At 46.6% G+C, this 17059-nt stretch overlaps 1 protein-coding gene across 3 annotated transcripts in view; it reads right to left on the bottom strand.

Annotated features, from left to right (window-relative positions):
• Window positions 1–12760: 12760 nt before the first annotated feature.
• Window positions 12761–17059, bottom strand: part of GALNT10 (polypeptide N-acetylgalactosaminyltransferase 10) — a 215203-nt gene continuing 210904 nt past the window's right edge. The window contains exons 12-13 of one of the 3 annotated variants that reach the window (XR_011486940.1): window positions 13379–16806; window positions 12761–12994 (exon numbers count right to left, since the gene is read on the bottom strand). Coding sequence is in view for 1 of the 3 variants with exons in the window: in XM_070465683.1 (XP_070321784.1) it covers window positions 16648–16806 (159 nt within the window). In the remaining 2 variants the exon portion in view is untranslated. Of the gene's footprint in view, window positions 16807–17059 lie in introns of all 3 variants that reach the window. The other 2 variants (XR_011486941.1, XM_070465683.1) reach the window with 2 other exon arrangements.

The following is a 17059-nucleotide window of genomic DNA, read 5'->3' as shown; positions in this document are numbered from 1 at the left end:
CGCTCCCCCCCGCCCTCCGCGGGACAGCGGAAGTCCCGCCTCCGAGAGCCCATTGGTAGCCTTTCCTCTGTGGGCGTGGCCTCCGCCGCCGCTGGCACGTCCCATTGGGCGCCATCGCCGCCAGTCCCCGGCGCCTGGCTACTTCCTGGACTCTGCTGGGATGGGTTCAAAGTAGAGAAAGTGGAAGAGGGAAGAGTTCCCCGGGTGAGGGAGACGAGCCGGGCCGCAGACTTTCTGGGCTCGGGGAGGGATGGTTAGCAGGGTCCCGGTTGGACGGAGGGCCAGACTCCAGGGACAGAGTATCACCTTCTGGGGACAGAAGTACAGTCGTGGGCGGAGGCTCAGAGGGACAGATACGCGGTGGGGCTTGTGAGGGGGGGACCTAGAGAGAGAGGTTCTGTCATGACAGGTTCAGACTGGGTGAAACGAAGGACCAGGGCCAGAGGACCCGCAGATCCGCGGGACAGAAACCGGATAGGAAGACAGTCATGGCGGGAAAGACAGAGGGACAATCGGGACAGATACGTGGAAAGACATGGAGAGGAGGTGATGGGGGTCTGACGGCGGGTCTTGTAAGGCGGTCAGAAGCTTAGGGGTGGCGGAGACTCCCCACTGTGGAGACTGGGATAGGCTTGGTCGGTGCGGAAGGGGAGAGGGACTGGGACCCGAGGGGCTTGGGTGACCCTTCAGCTGGGAAGAATCGGAAGTCAGGATTAGGTCTGGAGGGTGGACTGAGAGAACCGCGCGGGGAAGAGGAGGGGCTGCGGAGGAGATGCAGAAAAAGGCTGGGCCAATCTCGGCGTGGAGAAGGGTTTGCCGTATTTTGGGCCCTCCCTGGAGCTCTGTAAGCTGAGGCTTCTATTGCTTTAAGCCTCCGGGTTTACTCGCGAGGTGGCCGCGCCCTGCAGAGCCTGGGACTTGGGGTTCGGAGCCCAGAATGTCACGCACACCCCCAGGGCCGTAGGGAGATCTGCTCCAGCACGCCTAGTCGGGCCACCTCTCCACTGGGTGGCCTGGGGACAAATGAGGGCCAAAGGCCCAAAGGGATTAGTCCAGGGTCAGGCAGTCACGCAGTCTTTTAGGGCTGGGAGGCATTTTCACCAGGGGAGGGACATGAAGGGGACAGGGAGCGTTAGAGTCGCACGTGTACCTATTTTAGTAGTACTTAGTGGCATTGAAGAGGCTTCTGGTTTGTATCTTGTTGAAAACGGGAAACTACCAGTTTCCATGTTTAGAAACAGATGCCCTGTGATCTTCAGTTTTCTTCAGAGACCTTAAACGTATTTGTACCCTGTAGCCTAGTAATTTCGCATGTGAGACAGCCATTTTAGGAAACTGGCCTACTAGAAAATATTTTAAACACAACAGTGTTCATTATGGGATTATTTATAATGGGAAAATTTGAAAAGAGCTGAAAAGTTCCATACTGGAAATGGTTAAATCAACAACCTAACCCTGCGTATAGGATATGATGTGTGTACATCTATGTTTTTAAAAAAGAAAAACAACTATTTGTACATAAAAAATACACTGGAGTATCAACAGTAATTATTGTGGGGGAGTGGAAATAGGATTAATATTTTTCTCCTGTTATTCTATGTTTGCATTTTCCCCAATAAACATTTCTTGCCTTTCTAGTAGGAAAAAACAGAATAAAAATTAATAGAAAAAAAGGCAAGTTTAATAAGATTCTTCCCTTGGAGTTCATAAATTCAAAAGTAAATTATTGAGCATATAGTGTGTATACTCATTTCAGGCTTGGCCACAGGAACAAGATGAAATATAATCCTAGGCTTAAAAGAGTATAGCTTCTAGCAGGGAAGTTCAGACAGACACACAGAAAAACACCTGGTTATCTGTACAAGGCAGTGTGTGATAATGGTTTCAAACTTGATTGGTATGGATAAGAGCTCCTACATTTTCCATATTTTTTCCCTATATTTTTTCAAAATAGCATTTGCACCTAGCACCAGGGTGCTGCAGTACAGTTTATTCTGCACTAGGTTCTCCTATCACCATCCTTCTGGTGGGGAGGGGAATGGGGTCCTTATTCTTGTGGGCTTCCCTGATGGCTCAATGGGTAAAGAATCCTCCTGCAACGCAGGAAACACAGGAGATGCGGGTTAGATTCCTGGGTTGGGAAGATCCCCTGGAGAAGTGAATGACAATCTACTCCAATATTCTTGCCTGGAGAATCCCATAGACAAAGGAGCCTGGCAGGCTACAGTCCAAAGGGCCACAAAGAGTTGAACACGACTGAGCAACTAGAAGAAAGCCCTAAAAGAAAGTATTGTCTTTCAATACTTTGAGCCCTAGAAGAAAGTATTGTCTGCTCCTTATATATGTTATTCTTATTATTTTTGTGTTTGAAGTATTTATTAGAATATGATACTATATCACTGGCCATCATTTATTTGGCCATCTATTTAAAAAAGTTATTTGTTGAAGTATAGTTTTTTTAATTAGTTTTTTTGGAGTACGGTAGCTTTACAATGTTGTGTTAGTTCCTCCTTTACAGTGAAATGAATCAGCTTTACGTATACATGTGTCCCTTTTTTGGATTTCCTATATCTGCTACTCCTGTATTCTTGAGAGTGAGTTCTCTTTACTTCTTACTGGGGAATGCCTCCTTACTACAGTCCCATTATAATTAAGAAATCTTTACCTTTCTCCATTTAAATTACTGTTATGTTTCTCTCCTAATTACCTCCATCCTCTATGTATTTTTGACGGGGGGGGGGGGGTGGCACATGCTTTTAACTAGCCTTTACATATAATTTTATAGTCTTTCTTCAGGGGAAAGGTGACTAATACAGAAGGGTCAGAGAGATAAAAAGTTACTGTCTTTGAGGATGGAGGAAGGGAGCCATGAGCTAAGGAATCACCTGGTTGCCTGGAAATAGGAATAGCTGTCGGGTGGCCTGGATTACAGGGCTCCAAGAACAGAGAAGCAATGCACTTTGCCAGGCAAGACTCCAGTCTCCTTGACCTTCCCTGAGTTCCCAAGGGTAGACTGGAACAGTTGAGGAGCAGCCTAGAAACCATCTGAGGCAAGATTAAAGAAACCTTTAATTTTAAGAGTTAAACCTTTAAGATTAAAGAAACCAGAGAAGTTCATCAAGATTAGGAGACCAACTATGTGAGGTGAGATTAAAGGAGTACAAGCCCTATTCACACCCTAATCTTGTCAGACCCCATCTTTGACCCACTGTTATAAAAACCCTCATCAAATTCCCTGGCTTGAGACATAGTTTTTCAAGGCAGAGGCCTGGTGTGTTTCCCTTTTCCTGGCAAAGCAATAATGCTATCCTTTCTGCTTTACCTGCCTCCACCCCCACCAACCCACAAAAAGAGACAAAACAACAACAAAAGAAACCTTTATCATAAACTTTCCTTGTGCTATTATATAGATTAGTTACAAATAGTAATATCTGAAAAAAATTCCAGTCTCCTTGCTGGGGGAATAAATCTATAACTCCGGAAAGGAGATATGAATAAATAGTCAGATATTGCAGGAATGAATACAGGAGGGAGAAGATTCTGTGATCTTATCCTGCTTTGTGTAGGATTTAAGATTCTTGAAATGGCCCTGAGAGTCTGACTTACAAGTTTAGGTAATTAATTTACAACATTTGCTTAAGTGCTTAGAAATATCTGGCTTTTTAGATTTGTAAGTCTACCCTGTTGGCCATTTCAAATGTTTGAGAAAATCAAGCATATTAAATTAGTAATTGTAGTTGGAAATGTCTAAGGAAATTTGATTAATTAAGGCTGTAAGTCTGTTCAATGTGTAAGGAGGACTGAATCTACTAAACTTAAGAATTAATAGTAATCACAGAACAAGTGAAAGTGATTGTTCTTATCTTTATACAAAAAATTTACTAGATTTATAATAGAATCGCAAGGTTCATAAGTTGAACTTAAAGTCTTAAAGAAAAGCTAGGTTTTTAAATGGGCAACTAACATTCTTTTCCATACCCAAACCTACCCCCAGGTATTTAAAATAGCAGATCAGTAGCCCCCAGTTTTATAGTTCTAGCTGAGACCTCTCTTCTGAACTCCAGATAACAACATTCGGCTCTGCTTGGAAAGCTTTAGATGCATTGCAGACCACAATGTTCAAGTTAACTTTTTCTGACACCCAAATCCATAAACTCTAACCGTTATCATCCTTGACTCTCCCTCCCTCTCCCTCTACTTCAAGCCAACCCATCATCAAGGCATTTTCTTCTATTTCCAATAGATAGTCAGAATTTCTCCCCTTCATTTTCTACAGCCAGCAGCTCAGCCCAGCCCAGCATGATCTTTTGCCTGGAATGTTTCACTGGCCTGTTCCTAAATCACTTATTCTCTAGGGAGCAAACCTAGACCATGCCACACCCTCCTTAAGGCCGCTCATCAGCTTCCCAGTGCATCCTGGGAGGCTGCCATCTCTTTGCCCTGCTCCTCATTCCTCAGCTCTGTTATTCTTCTTTAAGCTCCTCAAATAAGCCAAGCTCCTTCCTACCTTGAGGGCTTTGAATTGGCAGTTCCCTCTGCCTGAAATGCTGTTCCGCCTGCTCCTCTATTTGAAGGCTTCATCCTTCAAATTTTAATTTAAGTGTCATCTTCCTAGAGAGTCTATCCTGATGAAGAGCAGTTGGTTCCCCCCTGCCCATCACTATTCTTTATTCAGTGTCTTATTATAGCATTCATCACAACATGTAATTAATTTCTTTTATTATTATTTTTGTTGTGTGACTATCTCTCCTCATACAGGATAAACTCCATGAAGGCAGGAACCATTCCTGGATTTTTTTTTTCCATTTATTTTTATTAGTTGGAGGCTAATTACTTTACAACATTGCAGTGGTTTTTGTCATACATTGAAATCCATTCCTGGATTATTTGTTGATGTTGCTCCCCTGTCTGCAACACTAATTCTCCAATTCTGGTGGCCACCTGAGTAGAGAATCAGCCAATATTTTTTCAGTGTTCAACTATACCAAGATATTTATTAAGTGAAGAAAATATGAACAGTATATAGAGTAGAAGTTCCATTTGTATTTCAAGAAAATTTTACACATACATATACACACACATGTATATGAAGGATACACAAGAAACTAGTAATTGTGGTTGCTTCTATAGTAGAGATTGCAGGTCAAGGGAGGAAAGGTAGAAAGAAGTTGAAGTTAATAACCATTTTCCCTAGTTGAATATTTTAGCATGTGACTATATTTCTTATATAATAATAGTAAGAAAAATGCCTCTTTTGGTACTATTAGTAGGCAATATAGAATACCAAAACAGTAAGAAGAATCTCAAAGGCCAGTCATCTAAATGGAATTGTGCTCAGTTGCGTCTGACTCTGTGACCCTATGGACTATAACCCACCAGTCTCATCTGTCCGTGGGATTTCCCAGGCAGGAATATGGGAGTGGATTGCCATTTCCTTCTCCAGGGGATCTTCCTGATCCAGGGGCTGAACTCGAGTCTCCTATGGCTCCTGCATTGGCAGGTGGATTCTTTACCACAGAGCCACCACGGAAGCCCCCAAAATGGTATAAATTTAGCCTCATTTTCCTCATTCCACTGAAGACCTATGAGATCTTACTGTGACTCTGGCCGTGGTCTGCAGTCTGGCACTTGAGCGCAGCTCTTGGTATTGTGGATAAGAGCAAGGACTGACTCCTTACTCAGAAGCACTTGGTTTGAATCCCAGCTCTGCCACTTTACTCACTGAGAACCGTTGATAGCTTAAACTTTAATAAGAGTCTGAGTTTTCTTCATCTGTAAAATGAGATGATGGCTCAGTAGTAAAGAATCTACCTGGAAAGCAGGAGACACAGGAGACTCAAGTTTGATCCCTGGGTCAGGAAGTTCCCCTGAAGAAGGGAATGGCAACTGACTCCAGTATTCATACCTGAAAAATCCCATGAACAGAGGAGCCTGGCGGGCTATAGTCTATGGGGTTGCCAAGAATCGGACATGACAGCGATTAATCTCTCTTTTACAGGACTTTGAAAGTGAAAATGAAGTTGCTCAGTCATGTCTGACTTGCGACCCCAAGGACGGTAGCCTACCAGGCTTCTCCATCCATGGGATTTTCCAGGCAAGAACCATTTCCTTTTCCAGGGGATCTTCCTGACCCAGGGATTGAACCCAGGTCTCCTGCACTGCAGGCAGATGCTTTCCCTTCTGAGCCACCAGTGAAGCTCAAATGTGATTAATATAAAGCACTTAGCACAATGTCTAGCACATAGTAAGTGCTCAATAAATGGCAGTTATTATTTCGTATGTTACATGCTAACACCTCTAAGCTTTCTACTGAGCTCAGGTTTCTGCATGTTAGGGAAGGAGACATCATATGACAAGATGGCAGGGTGGCACTGTTTATCTGCCAACTGTTTGGCTTCTACATGGGTGGTCTCCATATCCATCTACCCAGCAATAATTGGGAAATTTTGATTATTTTATTGCATCTTAATCTCATAAAATTCTGTGAATGGAAACATGAAAGTACTAACAGTAGTGATGTGACATATTTGCATACCAAGTGTGAGCAACAAATCCACAGAATGAGAGGAAATGTTCATAAATCACATATACAAAGAGCTTGTATACAGAATACATAGCACAACTCAAAAAGACAAGCCAATTAAAAAGTGGACAAAGGGTCTGAATAGACACTTCTCCAAAGAGAGTATACAGATGACCAATAAGCACATGCAAAGATGCTCAGCATCACTAATTGTTAGGGAAAAGTAAATGAAAGCCACACTAACATATTGCTTCACACCTACTAGAATGGCCGCAGTCAATAAGACGGACCACAGCAAATACTGGTGAGGATCTGAAGAAACTGAAATGTGCATCTGTTGGTATAAATGCAAAATGGTGACGCCGCTGTGGGAGACAGTTCAGCAGTTCCTCAAAATGTTAAACACAGAATTACCAGATGACCTAGCAATTCCACTTTTAGGTCTCTACCTGAGAAACAAATGCATATATCCACACAAAAACCTGTACGTGAATGTTTATAGCAGCATTATTCACATGGCCCCAAATGTGGAAACAACTCAAAAATCTATCAACTGATGAACAGACAAAGAAAATGTGATCTACCCAGACATCTATAAAAAGGAATCAAGTACTGATATGCGCTACAATATGTATGAACTTTGAAAACATGCTAAGGGAAAGCCAAACACAAATGGTCACATATTTTATGATTCCATTTATGTGAAATGTCCAGAAAAGGTAAATCCATAGAGACAGTAAGATTTAGTGGTTGCCAGCGGCTCAGGGACTTGGGAGGTTGAGTGTTGGAGGGGAGTGATTGCCCATGGGCACAGGGTTTCTCTCTAGGGGGACAAGTGTTCTGGAACTGGGAAGTGGTAATGGCTTCATAACCTTGTGAATATACTAAGAACATCGAGTTCTGTACTCTAAATGGGTGAATTAAAGCTCAATAAAGCTGTTCTAAAAAGGAAAAAAGGATACCATTAACTCTTTATAATTGATACAGAAACAATTAGATTTGTTGAAAGGATCAATCTTTAGCCTCCACTAAATATTCTTAAGCCTGTTTTTTGATTTGTGAAGGGAAACAATCAAACTGAAGATATATTAGCCAAGACTGAATATATATCACCCAAGATTGTGTCCAAAAATGCAGGTGTAATTGGCAGTGTTATACCACATTTTATTACCTAGGAACAGATGTGCTCTGTTGACAGAATACATTTGTTGTTTGACTTTTGACGTTAGTCACATTTTCAGAAGTGAATTTATGTATGGACTTAGGGGCCTGTGTATACTCTGTCACAGGGAAGGCAAATGTTCCCTTAGCCCTATCCACTTCTTTCTTCAATGCCAGGTCACCAAGCAAGTTTCTAAGGAATAATTCAGCCAAGACTAGGAGACTGCATGTAATTATTTGGCTCACTGGAAAATTCTAATGCCCATAAAAAAAGTCAACTTTTGATTTATCAATCGTCTGTGAGTGTGATCAGAAAAAAGCCCTAGAAAGCAGTTTCATTTTGGCCTTAACTAAATACACAACTAATGCTGAAATAAATAATGAGTGTTAATAAATCTCACAAAACTAAAATTCCAGAGGGAAGTATTTGGTTCATCATGGCTCAACAATTTCCAAAGTCCGAATCAGTTCTGCTAAGAGCTAGGGATAAAATGGTGACCAGTACAGAAAGAGCCTTACCCTCATGAAGTCCAGTGAAGGAGAAAGACATCAAACACCCAAACAAAGAAATAAAATAACAATTAAAATAATCCTCATTCATTAATTTCTTGTTTGCAAATTCTTCTACTCACTAAAATATAAGCTCAAAACTGATACTTGGGGGCATGTTTTAGAGGCTACTTTAATTAATTAATTAATTAATTTGGCTGTGCCCCGAAGCATGTGGGTTCTTAGTTCCCTGACCAGGGATCGAACCTGCGCAATTAATTAGTTAATTAATTAATTTGGCTGTGCCCCAAGGCATGTGGGTTCTTAGTTCCCTGACCAGGGATCGAACCTGTGCCCCTGCATTGCAAGTGTGTAGTCTTAACCACGGGACTGCTATGGAAAGTCCCCTTGCTGCAGTTTTGAGGTCACTTGTGGACATGTTCATGTGTAGAATGGTGAAAAACTGGAGTTGCCCAACATGCATGTTCCCAGCTGTGGTCAATTGAGCGCTCACACTGTAAACAAGAGTCCTCTTGCCAGGATTCTGTGCCACATTTTTTACATTTTTGTGCTTTTGTTGGTGATTTTTGGTTTTAGATGTCCTGTAAGCATAGTGCTGAGGTGCTGTCCTGTGTTCCTAAGAAGGCTGGGTTGTGCCTGATGGAGAAAAGATATATGTTAGATCAGTTTCACTGCAGCTTGAGTTATAGTGTTGTTGTTGGCTGTGATTTCAATGTGAATGAACTAATGATCTATATGAAATGAGGTGTCTTTAAACAGAAATACGCATAAAACAAGGTTATGTATTGATGGCGTGATGACAGTGTGGTGACCAGAGGCTGGAGGAACCTAACCCTGTGCTTCCCCTGGGAGCGATAGTTCTGGGTTCACTCATTTGGCGTCCAAAGCAACTTTATTGAACAAAACTACTGTGCATCATGGGAATGGACTGTTTTGTCAGGATAAGCAAGAGAAGGGGAGCTACAGAGTTGCTGAGAAAGAGTGAATGATGTGTGTTTGTCTATTCTCGATAGAGAGGCTTCTTGAGTGAGGCCTCTGACAGCTGAGCTGAGACCCAAAGGGGGAGAAGAAGCTGCCGAGCAGGTGGAGAACATTCCGAGCAGAGGGACCAGCGGCGTCTGGAGATGGGAAGGCCTTGGCCTGTGTGGGCACCTGATGGATGATGTGGGTGATGGAGAAGCGGCCAAGAACCAGCTCCAAAGGAGCTTTGGGGCCTGGCTAAGAAGTTTGGGTTTTATTCTAAAGGCCTGTAGTAAATCATGTAAGCTGCAGAATTCAATCAACAAAGAGGTACTAAAACATGGACTGTGGGCTTGCACCCCTCCCAGTAGGGCTCCGGTGCCCACACAGGCCAGGGCTTTTCCATCTCCAGACCCACTTGTCCGTCTGCTGCAAGCACTTCAGCTCTATGCTTGCAGGGCGTCTTAAAACCAAAACCACCCATGAAAGCACAAAAACGTAAGAAGCGCAGCACAGAGTAAGATGGCAAGAAGGACTCTTGTTTACGGTGTGAGAGCTGAATTGACCTCATTTGGGAACTTGCATGTTGGGCAACTCCAATCTTCCACCACTCTACACTGCACGTGTCCACAAGTGACCTCAAGATTGCAGCAAGGGGACTTTCCCTAGTGGTCCGGTGGTTTAAGACTCCACACTTTCAATGCAGGGGGCGCAGGTTCAATCCCTGGTCAGGGAACTAAGATCCCAGTGGAAGCTGCAACATGTAGAGTCCAGGTGGAGTCAAGTAATTTTTCCCCTCACCTGCCTGGGTCCTCCTTTATTCTTATCAAGAGATGTGAGAGGGTGCAGGTGGTCCCTTATTCACCTCTGTCTTTCCCAGGCCAAGGACAGCGCTGGGATTCACTACTCTGGGCACAGACCAGGGGCCACCATAAGCCCACAGAATACGTTTCAGTACATGTTTGCTGGCTGAATTCTGCAGCTGTGTAGAAACCATGGCGAGGACTTTTCTTAGAACCTGGACAAATTTGGCTTTTAGTGCTCTGCCTCCCAGGCTGACTGACAGGCCAGTGGTGGGGGAGCTGAGCTCCCAGCTCCAGCAAAGGCAGACCCGCCATCCCCTTCTCCCCATCCCCAGGCAGGAGCTGGCAGGAGATCAGATGCTGCTTCAGTTCCAAGGAGCTCATGAACAAAGGCTGTAAAAGTTGCTAAGAAACCTGCTTTTTCTGAGGGCTCACCGTGTTCCTTTGTTTCTGTGGAGTTCTGTTGTGAGAGTGGGTGTGAAGTGTGCCCAGGGCTGTCACTATGCCAGCCCCAAACCAAGTCAGACTTGAAGGCAAAGAGCTGCAGACTGCCCTGAGCACCATCCGGGAAGCCAGGTATGCTAAGCCTGGAACAAAAGAGGAGGCAGCTGCCTGAGGCCAGAGATTGGCAGAACTGTGAGCAGCTGCAGGAAGCCAGCTCTGGATGCCGACTCCTGGACCCACTCCACCAGAAGCCCAGAAACCTGAGGGTGGGAGGCACCAATAAGAGAATCGGGAGGGGACCCCACTTCCTAGGCGAACTTGGAAAATAAATCCCTAACAAGATCTGGGCCATTTCAAAATATGAGAGGCAAGATCTAGAGGACTAGAAGGTTCCATGCTGACCTTTATTTAACTTGCTCCCCTTCTTCTCATGGCTGTAAGGAAAACCTGAGGCCCAGGGAGGAGAAAGGACTTGCTGAGGGACACACAGACAGGAGAACTCATTCTAGGGTCTGTGGGCTGTGAGTGTTAATTTGAGACTAGACCATTCATCCATTCGTCCATTTGTCAAGTACTTACTGAACCCTTACTAAGTGCCAGGCTCCAAAGCCCCAACCCCAATCACACAAGGAGAAAAAAAAAAAGGATGCCAACCTTTGAGCAAATTGCCACCTTCTCTGAATCTGTTTCCCAGTAAGCATGCAACAACACGAAGGGGCTCCCACTGTGTGTGTGGCTACGTGCTCTGCTTACCTTGGGTTCTCTGCTCGCGTGTAGTGCTGGGAAGACAGGAGCTGAAATGGATGAGACACGTGCGGGCCAGCTGCCCTAGATTTGTCACTCTGCAGGCTCCAGGTCCTAGTACGTGCCCACCACCTTGAGCAACTCATTCCTGGCTCTAGACTTCAGTTCAAGGGCACAGTTTATGCTCTCTCTGCCTCAAACCTTTAATGGTTCCTGCTGGCTTTGAATTAAAGACCAGAGACCCTGTAACATGGCCCACAGGGCCCCAGAGGGTCTGGCTTGGTTCGCCTCCCTCCTCTCTCCCCCACTCTGCTCCAGCCTCACAGACCTTCATACCTATCACGATCCTGCACAGGGCGTTTGGCCAGGTTGCCCCACACCTGGAATGTTCTCTCCTTTTGAAAAAAAAAAAAAGTGAAGTGAGAGTGTTAGTCGCTCAGTCGTGTGATCCGATGGACTGTAGCCGACTAGGTCTCTCTGTCCGTGAAATTCTCCAGGTGAGAATACTGGAGTCAGTTGCCATCCCCTTCTCCAGGGAATCTTCGTGACCCAGGGATTGAACGTGGTTCTCGTGCATTGCAGGCAGGTGGTTTATTTACTGTCTGAGCTACCACGGAAGCCCCCACTTTATTTCCTAGTAAATTCTTTAAAGACACCATTAAAACATTTATAATTTATGGGTGTTTATAAAAGATTTTCAAACAAACAAGAAATGCAAGTTATGAAAGACAGTATCTACTTTCTTGGTCCAGGATTCAAACCTGCACAGATCCCAGGTCTGTAAAGGAACCTTCTCCAAGCCACGGTCAACAGCGCCCTCTAGTGGGCGCTGAATGACAGCACCAGGAGAGCTTCTGCTCATGGTCTCCTGCATCCCCACACCAAGACTCAACTACAGGAGCACAGGCGGGAGAACCATGGGAAAACTCCCTTCACGGTGTCATACTGGGACCTAGCTGGGGGGCAGGATTTGCATAAGATCTCACCTTGTACAGCAGGGCCAGCCAGGGTTCTTTCCAGCACATGGTATTATGTAATCCAACCCTCAAAAGCTTTGATAATCCAAAGCTTTTGTGATGCTTTGGTATGCAGGGACTTGTGGCTCATGGGTGAGCACAGAAAATGAGCTAAACTTGTTTCATGTTGTCACTGAAATCCTCCACTCTTGGGTGTAGTCTGCAAGATCCTTTGTGGGCTACCTGGGCTAAGTCTGTGAGCTCACCTCCTTCCCTGCCTCCAACACAGGAACTCCTTCCTGCCTCGGGATCTCTGCACTGGCCGTTCCCTTTGCCCAGAATGCTCCTGCCCAGACTGCCTCTTGGTTCAGACTCCCTTCTTGTCATTCAGCTCTCACGGAGGCATTCCCTGACTATCCTGCTTCATGTTGATCCCCACTCCAGTCTCTAAAATACCTTGTTTTATAACCTCCATGGCCCTGTTCACATCTGCAGTCATCGTGGTGAGCTGCCTGCGGTTTGTCTTCCTCCTTAGAATGATGGGTGTAGGGAATTTATCCAGGACCCAGCAGACACCCTGAGTGGGTGGGTGCTCAATGAATACACAGGGAATGAAGGACTGGAGAAAGGCGCAGACAAGGAATTAGCCAGAGACCACGTTAGAGAAAAGTCTGGAGGTTTACTCAACAACAGTCACAATCACAGTTGTACATGGTAAGTCAGGTCTTCACAAAGGCTCACTTTTCCAGGCAGGAGATGAGAGGCTGGTGGTCTCAAGCTTTCTCTATGGAATCCCACATCTGACCTCTCAGATATTCCCTGCGTGTAATCCCTCTGGGATCCTCCTTCAAGTCTGAAACACAGCAGGAACCCAGCTCTGTGGGCCGGCACAGCTGAATCAAAAGACATTTTGAGAGCAGACATTAAGAGGACCTTGTCACTTGGAATGTAGATGCAACTCCCACCCCAGAGGTGACAGTGGGCTTTGGCACAAGATCTAGTTAGAACTAAATTATTACTTGAATTTTTTAAAAAAGCATCAGTTGAAAGCAGAAAAGAATTCCAGGACAGGACCCACTCCTTGCCCTTCTCCCATACTTAGAAATCCTCAGAAAACTTAATCAAAGTTGCACTGCCTCCTAAGAATGACAGAGATCACCCAGTCTTGTGCAAACCAGGGATCTCTGAAGCAAGGTGTCCAGATTTCTCAGTTACTTCTGTAAAGTGCTTTGCGGCTCCTTTGAAACTTCAGAGATTAGAAATATAGAGATGCATACCCAAAAATGTGGAGCCATCTTCAAGGACATCATCTATTTCTTAAAGAGAAAAAGAAATTCAACAGGTGGTGAATATAATGTGGACTTTGGGAATCCATATTCTACATCTCCAAAAAGAATCATTATTTCTCCCCAGGTTCTGAGGTTGCATCCCCCATCGGATCTCTTCTGTGGATGTACTCCCTTCTGACTTTGAGTTATTTCTTCCAAAAATGGGGAACTGATAGCTCCTGAATGGTTTTAAAAGTTGAAAGCTCCAGCTGGAAGCACAAGGTGGAATGGCTTTTCTCGCACGTGCCCACACACTTAGCATTACCTCCATGGCCTTGAACTTACTGGGAAGATGCTCTTTGCATTCTGAAATGTTCCTGTAGTCCCCCTTTGGAAAGGCTGCTGGGGGCCACACAGGTGTGATACTTTGTAGGCACACCCTGTTTTGTGACCTCATGCTCAGAAGAAAGGCTTTAGAGGAGAAGGAGTCCACATTCTCACCATCACCTGGCTGACAGCACCTCCACAGTCTCACAGATCCTTGAGACAGGTGGTTTTCCAAAATGAAGACACAACAGTGAATGGCTATTATGTGCGAATGGTTGGTCTGTTAATGAATGGACTTCTCTCCTTCCTTCCCTGATTACAAGCTATGTCAAGTCTTGGCACCCACAGATGTGGGTTCAGCAACTGCAAATGTCCGAGTGCTCAGAGGATCTACCCATCCCTTGTTGAGGGTGCAAAACCAGCCTCAAAAGGAGAACCAAAGGATAGAAAAGAGGACACATGAAGACTGCTTGCCACTGCTCCCGCTTTCCACATGCGTCCTGGTCTTGCCGAGAACACTGTCACCTGCTGGAGTGGGACCTATTGCAAATCTAATCGCTGGGGGTGGGATGGGGGCTGCAGACGTGGCTTCCAAACAGGCCCCTCTCCCAGGGGTGGCTGAGACCCTTCTTGGCCATGGATTAAAAGAGCCATCCAGTTGCCTTTAAATTCAGGGTGTTACTCGCATTGAATGGAATAACACCTGGCCCTCCGGCCCTTGGGGGGCATTGCTGTTTCAGATACTGCTCTAGGCCCAACGCCTCCTGCTTGAAATCAGACATTAGGAAACACACACTCATCCAACAGGGATTGCACACATCACCAAAAATGTACCCCACCCCCCCAACCCTGCCCCCTTACATCTAGCAAGGCACTAGGAAATGATTCAAGTTTAGGGATTGGCTGTACGTTTGCATGTTTTTCTTTTTAAAAGGCACAGTTTTCATTTTAATATCACTGCATTACTTCTGATGATGAATCCTACCTCAATTCTCCCAAATTGCAACACTCTTGCTTTCCGAGATTCTGGAAGGGCCCCCATCTTTTGACTCCTTCCTAAAGAGGGTTACTGCCGAAAGGTATAGCACTCACTTGGAAAAGACAAGATGGACAAGCAAGCTTTTTAAGCATGGGGCCGCCTCTCCTGCAGACAGGTGGCCAGAGTGGGACCTGTGCTGAGGCAGAAGGTGGAAGCGAGGCTTTGCCCGCTGCACGCTTCACTGGGGCGGTGGTGGCTGGGAGAGTTTACTTCCCTCCCCAGATAACTGACGAGATCAGCCAGCATCTCAAAGGCAGATCCGTGGCTCTGCTCCCAGATTTATGTCTCAGTTATTTCACTGGTAAATAACACAATCGAGAGGCTCAACTCTAATTGGAACACGGATTTGAAGGACTTCCTGGGCTAGCTGGCGGGAGCAATGGGCTGTAGACTGCGATTTCCATTTCTGAATCAGTGGGTGGCAGGCTGGTTAGAGAAACACTTCCTATTAGTTTGGGAGCCCTCTGGGAGTTTGACACATAATTAACAAAGCAAAAGGTAAACACAGAGGCCCGTCATGGAGCGGAGTGCATATCTGTTTGTGGGACGCTGGGGTGTTCACCGCAGCCATGACTGTGGTGGGGATGGCACAGCTTCTGGCCTGGGCTGAGGACTGCGTCACACCCAGGTCTCTGGTATGAGCGGATGGACGTGGGTTCCCCCACCCGTCCCCCAACACCACCAACCTTGGACTTCACAGGTTGTTTCTAGGCTAGGGGCTGCCTTGAAGGTTTTACAGTTGACTGGCTCCTTCAATCACAGCATTCCAGAAATCCATACTGGATGCTAAAATACCAGAATCCTATGTGGCACTCTAGTTGGTGACCCAAGTACAGAGTTCTTTAAAAATTCTAGAATTCCAAATGAGAACCAAACCCACAATGAGTCGGGGCTAGGCAACCGGCCTGCGGTCCACCTCGGCGGCCTCCAGACTTTGTGAGGCCAGCACGTCACACCTCTGCTCCTGTTGAGGCAGGCAGTTGCCCGAGGGAGGGAGAGGAAGGGAGAGAGAGAGAGAGACGGAAGCGCTGATGGGGAAAATTCAAGCAGAATTTCTAGTTTGGAGGTCTTCTACTATGCCTGCGCCACAGACTCAAGGCCATCTGAAACCCAGTCCTGAAGAGCTGGTGGCCGGACTGTCCTCGAGCCTGGAGAGCACTGAAATGGGCATCTTGAGCACCCCGAGAGCCAGGGGAGACGCCCGGGCTGTCCACGGTGGCAAAGGAGGACCACACTTCTGCCCCAGGCCTGACAGCTGGCCGGCGGTCAGTACTGAACTCGGAGGGCCCCAGGCACGGCTTCTAACTGCATCTCCTTGGGTCATGACAGAGAACAGATGCTGGGGAGTAACTGCAGTTATCCCAAGCTGAGGCCAAAATGAAAAGGCTGAAACCAATGGCCCCGACTCTTGCCCTTCTGCTGCTGATGAGTGGCACTGTTGCTTAAAGTTGGCGCCTACAGACACAACTTGCCTCTCTCTCGCTACAGGACCATCATGGATGAGCCAGCTGAAGCTCAGGCAGCCTTGGAGGATTGTGTTTTGGGTGCCCGAGGGCTATCCTGGCATTCCTCCCGTGTACCGCTCAAGGGAACATGATGACGGGGTGAAAGGGCTCTCCTGGGTTTCCACGCCACCGCCAGGGGTGCAGCGGGCTCTGCTCTGGAGTGGGGCCTCTCGTGGGGTCTGTTCTCCATGCCTCCACCACTTGGGGCCTGCAGGGCTGGGCAGACACCCAGCCCAGCTTCAAGAGCCCCCTCTGCCATGACCTGGCTGGCCAGCACCTTGTACAGAATGGGGGAGCCCTGGGAGCCCTGCCTTCCTCCGGAGAGGGAGGCTGCAGGGAGTGCTGGAGGGGACCCTGCCTGGCTCACTGCGGGAACGTGAGGGCTCATAGTTCAGGGCTCAATAGCTTCAGTTGCTATTGAATTTTTCCAAGACTGTGGAGTTGGTGTGTTCAAACAGCCACTGCTGGGTGGGAGAGGAGGGGTTGCAGGTGTTCATGAAGATCCTGTGGTCACTTTCACTGCAGTCCATGCAACTGCCACTGACGGGGTGGTAGAGGGTCTGGTCCTGTGAAACAGGCAGGTAGGTGGTCAGCCGGGCCGTGCGGGGCAAGTGAGCACAAGCAGCAGCAACGACGGCGAGGGACGGGGGTGGGGCTCGCGGGCCTGCCCGGCTCGCCTCCCCACCACACAGTGGACACTGCCCACCTGCCTTGAGGCTGGCCTTGCCACGTGCCTGAGCAGCGCCTGCTGGGATGAGGACAAAACTGATGTCTGCCACTTCCGGGCTGGGACCCTAATCAGTGCCCATCTCCAGTCAA

This window comes from Odocoileus virginianus, chromosome 3, assembly GCF_023699985.2.
Source record: "Odocoileus virginianus isolate 20LAN1187 ecotype Illinois chromosome 3, Ovbor_1.2, whole genome shotgun sequence".
NCBI classification, from domain to species: domain Eukaryota; kingdom Metazoa; phylum Chordata; class Mammalia; order Artiodactyla; family Cervidae; genus Odocoileus; species Odocoileus virginianus.
The sequence above is the reverse complement of the archived record's forward strand: the minus strand, read 5'-3'. Positions and strand labels throughout refer to the sequence as shown.